At 42.2% G+C, this 13,518-nt stretch overlaps 1 protein-coding gene across 1 annotated transcript in view; it reads left to right on the top strand.

Moving 5' to 3' along the window:
* The first annotated feature begins 304 nt into the window (after positions 1 to 304).
* The window catches only part of SCN10A (sodium voltage-gated channel alpha subunit 10), an 89,108-nt gene continuing 75,894 nt past the window's right edge, over positions 305 to 13,518 (top strand). Inside the window, exons 1-2 of the mRNA XM_060164061.1 lie at positions 305 to 329; positions 11,652 to 11,933. Of these exons, the coding sequence (XP_060020044.1) occupies positions 11,664 to 11,933 (270 nt within the window). The 5' untranslated portion in view covers positions 305 to 329; positions 11,652 to 11,663. The remainder of the gene's footprint in view (positions 330 to 11,651; positions 11,934 to 13,518) is intronic.

The following is a 13,518-nucleotide window of genomic DNA, read 5'->3' as shown; positions in this document are numbered from 1 at the left end:
GATCTCGTGACGGGAAAAGGGAATGACACCCAAGAAAGCAGGATTCCTTGCACTTCCAGTTGAACGACAGTGAGGTTCCCAGCAGACAGGCTGAACCACCTCCCTGAGGACAAACAAGTGTAAGTCTTCGCAAAACTGGGGGTCCTGGACTTGCCTCCCCTCCCAGAGTCGCTCATAGCCTCCTGGCAGAGCAGACGTCGGTCAGTGTCGTACCATGCTTGATGTTAAGCTGAACGTATATTCCAGGAGCTCATGGTTTCCAGTGGAGGCGATCTGGGGTAGAAGAGGTGACCTCTCATCTAGAAGACAATCAAGATTGAGCAGCAAAGGTATGACTGTGGGACTCGGGGGCCTGTCTATGGCTAATGGTGTAAAGATTTGTTTGGGGTAATATGGGAAGAATTATAGGCTTTGTCCATGATCCAAAAATGAAGCATGTTTTGTAGGCTGTTTGAATACATGACCTTCCCCAAACACCCATAGTTCTTAGAAAATAGTTACAATTAATCTGTTTGTGTAGAAGACTCTGCTGCTTCCCTTCCTCTGAAGAATCAGGGAAGAAATATGGCTAAATCCAAAAACTATCAAATATATATGCCACATTAATGTCAAGCTTATGCTCTTCAAAGAGTCACATTGATATAAAGAGATGTTTTATTAGCCAGTGTAATTTCAGAAATTTTACCAAAGCTGTGGTAACAGAGGACAAATATCCTAGTAGTATTGATGAAACTTTAAATAAGAATGGACATAGAAAGCAGAGAATGGTCTTTGGGTAGGAGGTGATACACTCCTTCAGAGATAAGCTTTGCCTCAAACTTTAGGCAACAAGTCCTCTTGTTAGAGAAATACGAGTAAGGTTAAAAGCAATGGTTTCTGCTCTTGGTCACAAATCAGAATAACTGGGAGAACTTTTTAGAAGCAGACTCCTGGGACCCACTCGAGGCCTACTGAATCTGAAGGTCTAGGAGTGACTGCTAAGAATCTATAATTTTTTCAATGCTCTCCAGAACATTCTGATGGGCAACAAGGTTGAGGAATGCTTGTTTTAAGATTGTGGTGAAAAAAGACAAACCCAGGTGACCAAGGGTGTTTTCCAAGCTTCAGGGAGAATTCATACATGTTCAGAAAGCTGACAACAGGTCGAACCAAAGCCACCTCTACTTCGTTTTTAGCCCCGAATCTGCAATCCAGAAGAATGACCCATTCAGAAGTTTCTATGGTTCTGGCTTTTTTTCCTCCCATAGTTCAAGGGCACTTAGTGTACATTTGATTCTTGATCATGATTTGCTCTTTGAGATTACCTGATTGGATCAGTACCAGAAAAAGAGAGAAAAGTCTGCTATGAGTTTAAAATGTAGTTTGAGTTGGCTTTCCTGGACTTGCAAAATGCAGCAGGCAGAAGCAATCCCACGTGTGTATTCTGAGTAACAGCAGCCTAAAGGTTGAGCTTTCCAGCCGCATGACATGGGAGGAAGGAGAAAATGATGGTGCGAAATGAATTGCTTTCAGTTTGATAGAAGAATTTGTTTTGAAATAGCAGAAAGTTGGTTTCAAATGTTAGGAGGATTTTAGAGTGGTCTTAAAAAGTAATTTACGGGTTCCCTGTCCACTCACTTAGCAATCAAATAATGGTGATAATAATAATAATGATAATAATAATAGTAACGAACAAGCATTTAATGTGAAACATCAGCAATTTTTTTTGCCCCAGGCATAAAAGTGGATCTTTGCAAGGATGGTTTTAAGAAAATCATCATCAGAAGGAAATGGAAAAAGAGAAGGGTCTGTAATGGTAAATGGTGGATAAAGAGTCTTTCACAAACAAATATTGCCAAAGAAATGCTGTTCTAGGAGGAGAAAAAACACTGATCACTGACTCTGGGTGTGCATTCCCTTGTGTCAGAGCCCAATCACGCAAAAAGACTCCTGAAACATCAGCTTTCTTATGAGCAGCAGCCCCATGGTTCCCATTAGCACCCGCTCCACCCCAGAACAGACCTGTCCTGGGTCCCACATACAAACCAACACCATGAGCTTGGAGTCCATGCCTCCTGGGCCCATGGAAGAAACAATATCCCTTCCTCCTCTGCAATTGCTGTGCCCTTTCTGGTACATTGCTCATTAGAGGGCTTGCCCTTTCTGCATAATCACTTCCTGCCCAGATCTTACCTGTCCTTCAAAGTCCTGGATAGACCTCTTTCTCCCCTAAGGCCCTCTTTCCCCTTCTCTGCTTCTGCCTCACTGTTTCATTTATGTTTCTTTGTATGGTGTATGTCCCCTATTACAGCTCCCACCAGAGTGTGAGTTTCTGAATGGCAGGATCTCAGCATCCTTTATTTGTATACCCCCATCACAACTTTGTACACACTAACAGCTCAGAAAGTGCTTCCTGAATAAAAATCATGGCTTGGGGTTCTGGATCATATGGGAAGAAGATTCAAGTACAATAGCACCTTTTCTCACCTTCCTGCTTCAAGCAAATGTGTTCTCTCCCTTGCCTGCTGGTATTAATTCTGGGAGCTTAGAACTCTTTGTCCTTGGGGAAGATGTCACTGTGGTCCATCTTGCTCATTAGACCCCCATGGTCACTCTTCTTTCCTTGCTATTCATTATCGAGCTTTCCCCTGGTGCTCCAGAGAGGACTAGAGTCATGTTTCATGAACTGGATCAGAAGAGCAGGAAGAGGTCACAGTGACCACAGGCAGGTAGAGAGAACAGTGACTAAGAGCACAGGCCTACCGACGGAGCTGGACCTTGGGTAGTGTCCCAGCTTTGCTGTTTATTAGCACATCAGGAAACTCTCCCCCTTCCTTTTGTTTCCTCAACCGTGAAATGGCCATAATAATACCTATTTCACAAGATGATTGTGAATTTTAAACAGTGGTATGTATAAAGGACTTAGCCCAGCCTATTAGCTACTATTCCTAGTATTATTTAGTCCTATGCCCTCATTTTATAATGAAACTAAGACCTGGAATTTCAGTTTTAGTGACTTATTCTTAAAGCCCACCCATTATTTAAGGTCACATAGGTGGTTACTGTCACGAGAAGCAGGGACCCATGTTGTGAGGTATTCCCCCTGCCACGTGGCACTGACTGGCTTCGAGGTGACAAAAGGGGAGCCCTCTTGGAGTTGCTTTGTTCACATTCTGTAGGGAAGGGCCAAGGCACTCAAAGCCCAGCATGTATGCAACAGCAGATGTGAGCTTGACCTTGCATTAGACACAGTCCTAGGGAAAAGGAGATGGAGTGAGTCGCGGCATTATTATTATTATTATTACTATTATTATTGTTTGAGGGGCTCACAGAGCTGACAGGCAGGACAAATTAGGGATGCTTCAGGCAGAGGAAGGCCTTGTATAGTGGGTGGGCTTTAGATAGATAGAGAAGGGGGGTTTACTGTGCACAGAGGAGGGAGGGGTACAGCGAGGAGACATAGGCAAAGAATCAGAGAAACCTAGAAAGTGCCAACTCTGTTGACAAAAGTCAGAGTAGTGGTTACACGGGGGAGTCTTCTGGGGTGAGGGAAATGTGCTATATCTTGGTCTTGGTACTAGTTACACAGGTGTTTGCATATGTTAAAAAAAAAGCATCAAACTGTAAAGTTAAAATGAGTGCCTCTTATTTACTTTGTGTATGTATATATTACCCCTCCATTTTAAAGAAATCACCAAAAATAATCCCCCCAAAGAATCAGTGTTAATATTTTTATTCTTCACCTTCTGGACAGAACAGATAAGAATAATGACTTAAGTCACCAATAGGCTCTGACCTTGGCTATGTCAGCCTGAAGGCTTTAGTGCCTTATCTGTAGAAATGGGTTAATAATGGGGTCAGCTTGGAATGTCCTGGTTGGCCCACTGGTTCAGTGCTCATCCAGATACTGCACTATATCTCCTGCTCCCATCTATTCCAGTCCTGGCTCTGTGGAACATCAGTATGAGGGCAGGATAAAGGGAATCCTGGGGAAACTGACAGCATGATTGATGGATATCTGGGTTGTTGTCCCAGCTCTGCCTCTTTCTAGTTGGAGGACTTGGGCAAGATCCATTATCCACCTGGGTCTCAGAGTCTTTACCTGTCATCTAGAGACAGTTGTCCTTCAGGGAGATTATATGTTTTGATGTGAAATCAGATGGATTATGTAGCACTTCTGGGTCAACTACTTAATAATTATGTTCCCTTGGGGGATACTACTGTTAACAGCAAACTTAATATATGTTTCCTTAATATATGTTCTAGTCATTGCTTTAAGCACTATAGATAAGCGTTGTTCTAAGCACTTATTTAATCCTCGTGATAATCTCTTAGTGCTCTTATTATGCCTGCTTTATAGATGAGAAAACTGAGGACAGAGGAGTTAAGTAAACTTCCCAAGGTCCCACAGTTAGCAATTTGGTAGAGTAGGGATTTAAACCCAGATAGTCTGGCTCCAGAATCCAAGAACTTAGCCATTACACGTTGCCTGTCTACATACCGGTTTCTTAACCAATGGAAAATATTTCATTATACTGAGGGAGAGGTAAAAATGTGTTAAAAAATTTTAGAGAAATTAAATATTAGATGAAATCACACAGTGCATTTTAAAGATCTGAAACACTAAGCATGCACCATATAGGTTTTAAAATGTGACAATTTCACTGAGACCCCATTTTTACCCAGTGACAGTCCTTCATGCTTTACACTGTGCCAGGCACTGGGGGCCACAGAGCTGTGGACAGAATAAATTTGTTTCTGCCCTCACAGGACTTACAATTGACTGAGGCAGACAGGTATTAAACAAACACACAAATAAATTTAATTATAAACTGTGATAAGTGTCAGGAAAGGAAAGGATTCTTTGGGACATCATCTTGAAGGTACCTAATTTAGAAAGGCAAGATCAAGGAAGGCCTCCCTGAGGAAGTGACATTTACTCAGTGGCCTAAAAGGAGACACACTATTTTTGTCAGAATTTGCCAATTGAAAGCAGGATTTGAGGACCAAGTCAGAATGTGATTTGTGGAAAAAAGATTCCTTCAATGCCAAGAGCCACGCAGCAGCACCAGACTTTCTGAGTACCTTTTGCTTCCCTGGAATAAACTGATGGGCTACATTATATTGGTTGGCATTTACATAATATTCACAGTGCTCTTGCCTTAGAAACTTTTCCAAAACCCATTTCTACCTGTCAGAATTTGTATATATTTTCTTTAGAAACCTAGCAAAGAAAAAGGGGGATTATTATTCATGAGAAGCATGTTTGACTCTAAAATAATTAATGTTTAAGAAGAAGATTAACAGCCATAGAATTGCCTCATGGAAAGAGGCCTCATATAGGTGCCACTGCTTTCAGGAGGTGTTCAACCAAGGCCAGACAGAGAGAGAAAATACTCCAGTGGGAGCCATCAGCCTGGGTGTGAATTTGCATATTCTTTAGGGTCTCTTAGCTCACAGTGCACTTGTGCCTCTCCCAGCTAGAGTATGTGACATTCATATTACGATACATACAGTCATAAAAACACTCTAAAAACAGTAAGCCTTCACCAGTTTCTCTCATCTAGGTTGGTCCTGCTCTTCTTCAAAACCTTCAGGCACTTGTCTTTATGGCTTAAAAACTCCATGGTCAGAACCACATAATTTAGCCCTTATTTTTTTCCAATTATTTCCTAATTGTTAGGATTCTTTTCTCCCTGAGAAGTCTGAAAGGCCCCCAGAGCAAGAAACATGGCTTTTTGTCAAGATGGAAGGGCCTATACCTAGGTATAGGGTCTATACCTAGACCAATTCCCTTATTGTACAGATGAGAAAACTGAAATCCAGAGAAAGATAATACGCAACGACTGAGCAAGGTTTATTATAGACCTGTGGCTGCGGTTCCAGTCTTCTAACTTTTGGCCCAGTCCTCTTTCCTCTGCACCACCTCATCTTCCACAACACCTCAAAGAGCTAAATGCATATTAACCCTTTAGCAATTACTAAGAATGGAAGAATTTCTGAATATTTGACAAAATGAGAAAGAGCTAAGTCTTCCTGACTCACCCTGCAACTTCCAGCAGCTCAGCTGAACACTTCCAGGCTATGGCAGTTTGAAGAGAACCTCTGAACCTTAAAAGGCACAAGGCCATGTTCACATTTGACTGTAGCCAAGAGAACACAGATCTGTCGCCTCTTTCCCTAGAGAGTCAAGAAGCAAAATAAATGTGAAAGGCAATCCTCTTATTCCTCCAGGAGTTGCATCCAGAAGGAAACTGAACACATCAATCATGTCAGGGAGAAATACTTCTACCAGGTGCACGATCAAGCCCAATCCTGATGTTTCCTACTGCAAAGTCAACCTGTCCTTAACTAGACAAAACCTTAGCTTCCTCACAAGATCACCCTCAAAATGAGTCAAAGCCATCGTATTACTTCCAGATTCATAAGACACCAGCACTCATGAAATCTCTAGGTTACTTAAATATACCTGGTCATGTTTTAAAAACTATAAGAACTCACAGCGCTTCTCAGCCTCCCTCACCGAAGAATTCTGAAGGTCTGTTAATGATATACTCTGATAGGAACCTGTTGAAGAGGATAGGGATTCTGTTGGGGAGGGTAATAGAAGTAGGAGAAAGAAGAAAGATTCTATATGTTTTTAATAAAAACTCTATCCACAGCATGAATTCCCTTCAAATTTTGAGTATACTGTAATTTGTATTATCTCATTAAATAAACACTTTTATTTTGGGGAGCTGAGCCATATTAAAAAGTATTCATACACTAAAGGTGGGGGATGGAGAAATAAAGTGGAAACATTATGAGTTTTTAATATTGTGTTTAATTGTAAATGATCTCAAATGTTTATTTAGTTTGTATGCTGAGAACTAGTGGTATGGAATTGAAATAGGTTAAATGGCTATTGGCTATTTTATCACACGTATAATGGGAAATTTTAAAGTTACATTGTACCTTTGCACAGCATTTAGCTTACAAAATGCTTTCACATACATTACTCGATTCTCCCAATAACAGTGTCAGATTAGCAGGGCAGATGTTAGCATCTCCAGTTCACAAATCATAGAAATGAGGGTAAGACAATTCAAAAAAACCTAGTTAGTGTCAGAACCCAAGCTTCCTCCCTCCAATTCCAGTGCTATTTTAACAAAACCACACTACTTCTCTGTTTTGTTTTTGTTTGACTAATTATAACTTGAAGTCTCTAGAACTGACTCAATCCACCATCCTGAGTTTCTGGGTCCATAACACTCCAGATCAGGTGATGAGGAACTTGATTTCTTCCTTACTGACAAAAATATTTTCCTTCATTCTGATTCTGTTTTCAGTGGGTTGGGGTTGTGAGACAAAGACCCTGAAGAAAAGAATATTTTTCTCCTCTTCAGCTTCATTTGGATCTCTGTTCTGTTGGGCAGAGATGTTTTGATTAAATGCTTGTTAGGCACTTTCTCCCAAACTTTCACATTCCTTTCTTCCTTGAATTACTCCTTTCTTCCACTTTATCCCTCACAGAAATTTGATTATTCTCAGCACTATAGCCTGACACACTCATTGAACCCTACAGCAGTTACTCACCAAGCCTGGTAGAAAGCCATTCCCACTCAATTCTCTCACCCATCCCCACAGTTCTTGTTCAGCACCATGGACAGCTCAAGGGCATACTAGGCATTGCCTTGCTCTTTCACCAACGACTGATGGTGTATGTCGTTTTCACCACACTGTAAATACTTTTTGTTGTACTCCATCCCTGGACAACAGATCAGCTAGCTATTATCTCTGAATCATTCGGAGGTAAATTATGCTCAGCAAAGATTCCCATAGCCCCATTCCTTTAGCACCAGGGACAGCTCAGGACTATTCAACTTCAAAGACAACTCAGTGATATTTTTCTGTTGTCCCAGATAGCTGAGGCTCAATCTCTGACTACTGGGCAGGAGCATGGATAATGTGGTCTCCCTTCATCACCAGAAACAGCTTATTGCACTTTCCCAGTGGCATCGCTACTTCAAATTCTATCTCTTCTCTGGATAGCTTACTCACATGTCCAGTTTCCCTGTTGCTCCAATCAGATGCCTAACAATTAAAAATTTCAGGGCAATGGACAGCTCAGATAGACACATATCAGTATCACCAACTATCTAAAATGCTGACACTTTAGGGACTGCTCTAAGTCTTCACTAATATGGCCACATCCCTCAAAACAGGGACAATTAATTCCATATTCCCATTAGCATAGAGACCCCAGCAATATCCCTAGCTAGTGCTAAAGCTAGCTAGGTTGCTCATTACACTAACTAAAGAGCCTAACCACACTCTCAGCACCATGCACAATACAGTTTCACTCAGATGTGCCAATCGCTTGGTTACTATTTCTCAGCACCAGCTTAGTCACATTCACAGCCATGAAATGTCCAACCACATTCTCAGTCCTAGTGACATCCTGATAATATGCTTGCTGTTCCACCAGGCATCCAAGTCATGGAAGCAGAACCTGAAGCAGCTTATTATCATGGTTCTACTTTTTGGGTAGCCCACATAGCTAGTTTAATCATGTTTGTAGTTACACCCATACCCAACCACTCTCTTTCAGCAAATCAAGCAATCTAGTCACATCCTTTCCACCCCATGGTACTTACTCATGCTCACCCTGAATCCCCATGACTAAAACCATTCCCACCCCTAGAATAAGGCTTAGCAGTTCTTAAAACTTCTCTTCCTGCTCTTCTATGACACTGACAGATTTTGTTCTTCTTCTTTCTGGCTATAGCATCTCTGTAATGTTCAACACCTCTTCACCCCCATAGACCTCCAGGTTTCAGCCCTCACTGTTCTTCTTCCACCTTGAAGAACAAATTTTATCCAAATCAGGGTGGATTTTAGGAACACCGGCCTTAAGTTGTTAGTGAACAGAAACCACATTTTTCCCCCAGTAACTTGGAATATGGTCAGTTTCTGCCCACCCTGGTCTCACAATCCAAGTACCAGTGCTTTCTCTTCCCTTTTTTCTAAAACTCAAAACCACTATTCATTTAATAAATATCTGCGGAGTATTTACTAAATGCCAGACACTATGCTATGGCCTGGAGAATCAGTGCTGAACAGGATAAATGTGTTCCCTCACTGAGCTTACAATTTAGTGAGAGAAGTAGAAAAGCAAATAGCAATTACAAATCAGAGGTTTATAGAGAAAACACAGTGAGTTACAGCAACACAAAATGGGAAGCCTAACAGAGACTTCATATGGGGTCAGAAATGGAGGAGTTATCTGAAAACCAACAGTAAAAGAATGAGAGGGGATTAATCAGGCAAAGCAAGGTGGGGGAGTAATTTCAGGCAAAGGAAATAGAACATGGAAAGGTCTTAAAATGAAAAAGAATGGGTCAGACTCAAGGAGAAACTAATAAAAATGGTATGCCTGGTAAACAGTGCTGGAGAGGTAAGCACACAGTTTGGGTTATCCTGAGGGCTGTGGGGAGCTTTAGAAGGATTTTAAATAAGAATATAATATAACCAGATTTGCATTTTAGGAAGATCATTTGGTTACAGTTGGAGAATAGATGAAAAAGGACTAAAGGGGAAGCAAATATACATAGGGGGTCATTGGATGACAGTGATTTAACGACCAGTATGATGGAGAAGCTAAAGAGACATGGAGAAAAGATACTAAGGAGATGGAATCAACAGCACTGGATGTCTTATTGGATGTGGGAATGAAATAGAAAGGACATCATGATGATAGCTATGTTATGGACAAGCACAGAAATAGGCTATTGGGGGCCATTCACAGAGGGAGAGAGTCTTAGAGGAGAGACAGGTACTAGAAAGGGGTGGAGAGATGGTAATAAGTACAGTTTGGGACATGTTGAGTTTGAGGTACCCAGTAGACATTCAAGTGGAGATGCCAAATTTGGGTCTGATCCCCATGGGCATAATAAGAGCTGGAGATAAAGACTCAGGAGTCATCTGCATATACATGAGAACTGAAGCCATGAGTATGGATGAGATGCTCTCAGGAGGTGGTGTCAGACAGACCTGGGATTGAGAGTACCTGTCCTGCCACTTATTAGCTATGTGATCTTGGGGAAGTTAATTTTGCCACTCTAGTTTCTCATTTATATATTAGAGATAATACCTCATAGGGTACAGTGATAGTTAATATGTTAATGCGTGCAAATTGCTTAATCCAGAATCTGGAATATAGTGAATCTCTGTAAATGTTATTATCAGTGCTATCGATGTTATTATTATTATTATCATTATGCAGAATTTTAAAAAGCATAATTTAGAGCCCCTAGAGTCATAGTCACATATGGGAGAAAGTGAGGAAAAGAAGATTGAGTGCGTCAGAGCAGTTGAGGAGAGACTGTGTTTCAAGAAGGAGGAAGTAGTCAAAATAACCAATAACCCCATCAAGATAAGAACTGAGTTCTCCCTGAATTTAGGCAGAAGAAGGTCTCTGCTGCCCTTGCAAGGAGGCATTTTAGTGAGGTAGTGGACACAGATGTTAAGCTGCTAAAACTGAAGAATGACCAGAGACAGTGAGTGGAAATGAGTCCTTTATGAAACTCAGTAGGGAATGGGAGGAGAGAAGAGGGAAGAATTGAATGGGCTATGTACTAAGTAAAAAATTTTAAAGTTGAAGGAGACTTGAGCATCTCTAAAGGCTGATAGGAGGGAACCAGCAGACAAATCAGGAAAGAGAAATGAGGTAGTGAGGGGATAAGATCCAAAACAGAAGGAAAAGATTGGCCTTAGCCAGAATGAGGAGTGATGTTCTCCCTGTTGTGACAGGAGGAGGGAAGATAGAAGGGTGTAGATTGCAGGTAAGTTGGAGGTTTGGGGGCATGAAGTTGAAGGAACTGTGTTTTCTTCGTGAGGTAGGCAATGTGGTCATTGTCTTACTGGAAGGGGAAATGGGGAATAGCAGTCAGGAAAGACAAACAGTATTTGAAATATCAGACTAGAAGAAACTGCTGCCTAGCGAAACCATATGATTCCTAAGTGGCATTGTTGTTCCTCATCACCCCTCAACAGTACAGATTCAGAGAAACCTGAGTTAGACTCATTTAGACTGACCTAGGCTGGGTATTTAGGATAAGGACAAGGGAGTGGTCAAAATGGTGGACCACAGGATCTGATCTGGATATGGAAAGAAGTGTTCAGCCACGGACAAAGAGAAAGCAGCCTGAGGAGTCCAAATGGAGTTCAGAGAGGGGGAGAAGCATTGAAAATGTCAATAAAAAAAGGTTGTGATCAGAAAGTAGGAGGAGACCCAAGATAAAGTAGATCATGTACCAACGTCTTTGATGAATGCAGGAGAGTGCCTGCTACTCCGTGGTCATGGAAATGAGGAGAGAGGGCAGTATGGCTGGATCTGGTGGGGGGCAGGGGGTACAAAAATGATGAAGGAACAAAGACTAGAAGCTCATGGACAGCATAGATACCACCCTGAGGTACGTGGAGTAAGATGAACTGACCAGCCTCCCTCGAGAATGCTGCAGGGCAGTGGGGTCCTGGGGGAGCTCAGTGTGAGTTAAGAAAGGAACTGAAGAGGTGGGGGGTCGGGGGGGAAGAGTTCTAGCAAGCAAGGTGGGAGGGAGAGAGCCAGTGGGCAGGCTGTTACCTCTCTGTGGTTATGTCCACTCTCATAAGAGTATAAATTCTTCCTGAAGAAGAATGAGAAGATGGAATTCCCCTCTGGGTCTCTGGAAACTACCAACTTCCATCGATTCACCCCAGAGTCTCTGGTGGAGATTGAAAAACGAATTGCTGCTAAGCAGGAGGCAAAGAAAACCAAAGAGAAGTCCAAGAAACAGAAGGACCAGGAAGAGAAGACTCGGCCCCAGCTTGACTTGAAAGCGTGTAACCAGCTGCCCAAGTTCTATGGCGAGCTCCCAGCAGAGCTGGTCGGGGAGCCACTGGAGGATCTGGACCCCTTCTACAGCACACACCGGGTAAGGGCTACTGGCCGGAATGGCCATTCTCAGCTCTGGGAGAGGAAACCTCTGTCCCACCCAGCCCAGGATTCCTCCTGCACCGTGGGTGATGTGGCTGTCAGCTGGACTCAGTTAGTGAAAAATATATCTAATTCACCTCCTCAATACTATCTTTGAATCTCTATGGTGTTTACGGTGGAGGTTAATTAAATCCAAATCCTCAAAAGCAGTGACAACTGCTGTGGAGTTTTCAGAGGAAGTTGGCTATTCCCTTGGATGAGTTCTGGCCTCAGATCTCCAGAGGTGTTGGCTTTCTATGCAAGTGGGGAGCAGAGATCTTGAGGCTGGGATTGAGAGTACCTGTCCTGCCACGTAGCATAGGGAAGGGGAACCGAAATCAGGATGATTTAAACCAGTGGTCCTCAAAGTATGATCTCAAAACCCCTGGGGTTCCCAAAACCCTTTTAGTGGGTTCAGGAGTTCAAAACTATTTCTTAGTAATACTTAGATGTCATTTGTCTTTTTTACTCACATTCTTTTGTGAACATACAATAGTTAACATAGAGGCTATTGATGGAGGATCACATCTGTCTAACAGCTACTGGAATGTATGCTTGTATACTCCTGTGTTTTAAAAGGTCCTATCTTTTTAAATTTCTAATATTTTATATATATATATATATATATACACACACACACACACACACACATACACACATATGTACAAATATATATATACACGCATATATACACACATATATATACATACACACACACATGGTATAAGCAAAAAGGTATAAACATTAACAAGAGATCATTAAGGTCCTCAGTAATTTTCAAGAGTACAAAAGGGTCCTAAAATCAAAGTTTGAGAACCACCAGTTTAAACAGTTTCATGACAATTACCCTGTTTGTATTTTATCTTGGATGTTCTATACAGCTGAAAAAGTGGTGTGTGCACGTTTGGGGGTTGGGAGGGGCAGGAATCAGCCATCTCAAATATGGTTTGTAGAGAAAATAAAAAAGGCACTGAAATGACTTTCTCCTCTCACCAGCCAAGAGCTGTTATCCCCCACAATGCTCAGAGGAGGGAACAGTAGCGGGTTTAAAAGGGGAGACCTAGGAGGTGGAGAACAGAAGGACCATCACAGACCAGGGATGATCCACTAATCAGAAGAGGAATTAAATGCAACCAGAACTTCACCCCCCTGCTGCCAGAATCCTCTCCCTGGGCATGATGCATCTCACCAACCCTGGGTCAGCTGCCTGTTCACTGGGCAATCTCAGAGGCCCATCTTGATGCAGTCAGCCGCAGGGCCTGGGGTCTTGCTAGAAGGGTGAGGATATGGCTTTTAGCCCCTGATCCTCCCTTACGCTCTGCCCCTCCATTTGCCTCTCATTGACCCGTGGTTCCCAGAGCCCTACTTGCTCCTGAGCCTGAGATGATCTCACTTATGCTCAAACCCATGGCTGGAGGAGGATGCATGTTTCTCACTGGAGATCCACCCTCTGTTGTGGTTTTTTTTTTTTTAATCTTTATTGGATTATAATTGCTTTACAATGTTGTGTTAGTTTCTGCTGTACACAAAGTGAATCAGCTTTA

This window comes from Lagenorhynchus albirostris, chromosome 10 (genome assembly GCF_949774975.1).
Source record: "Lagenorhynchus albirostris chromosome 10, mLagAlb1.1, whole genome shotgun sequence".
In the NCBI taxonomy this organism is placed as follows: Eukaryota; Metazoa; Chordata; class Mammalia; order Artiodactyla; family Delphinidae; genus Lagenorhynchus; species Lagenorhynchus albirostris.
Note: the sequence above shows the minus strand (reverse complement) of the source record. Positions and strands in the feature narration are given on the sequence as shown.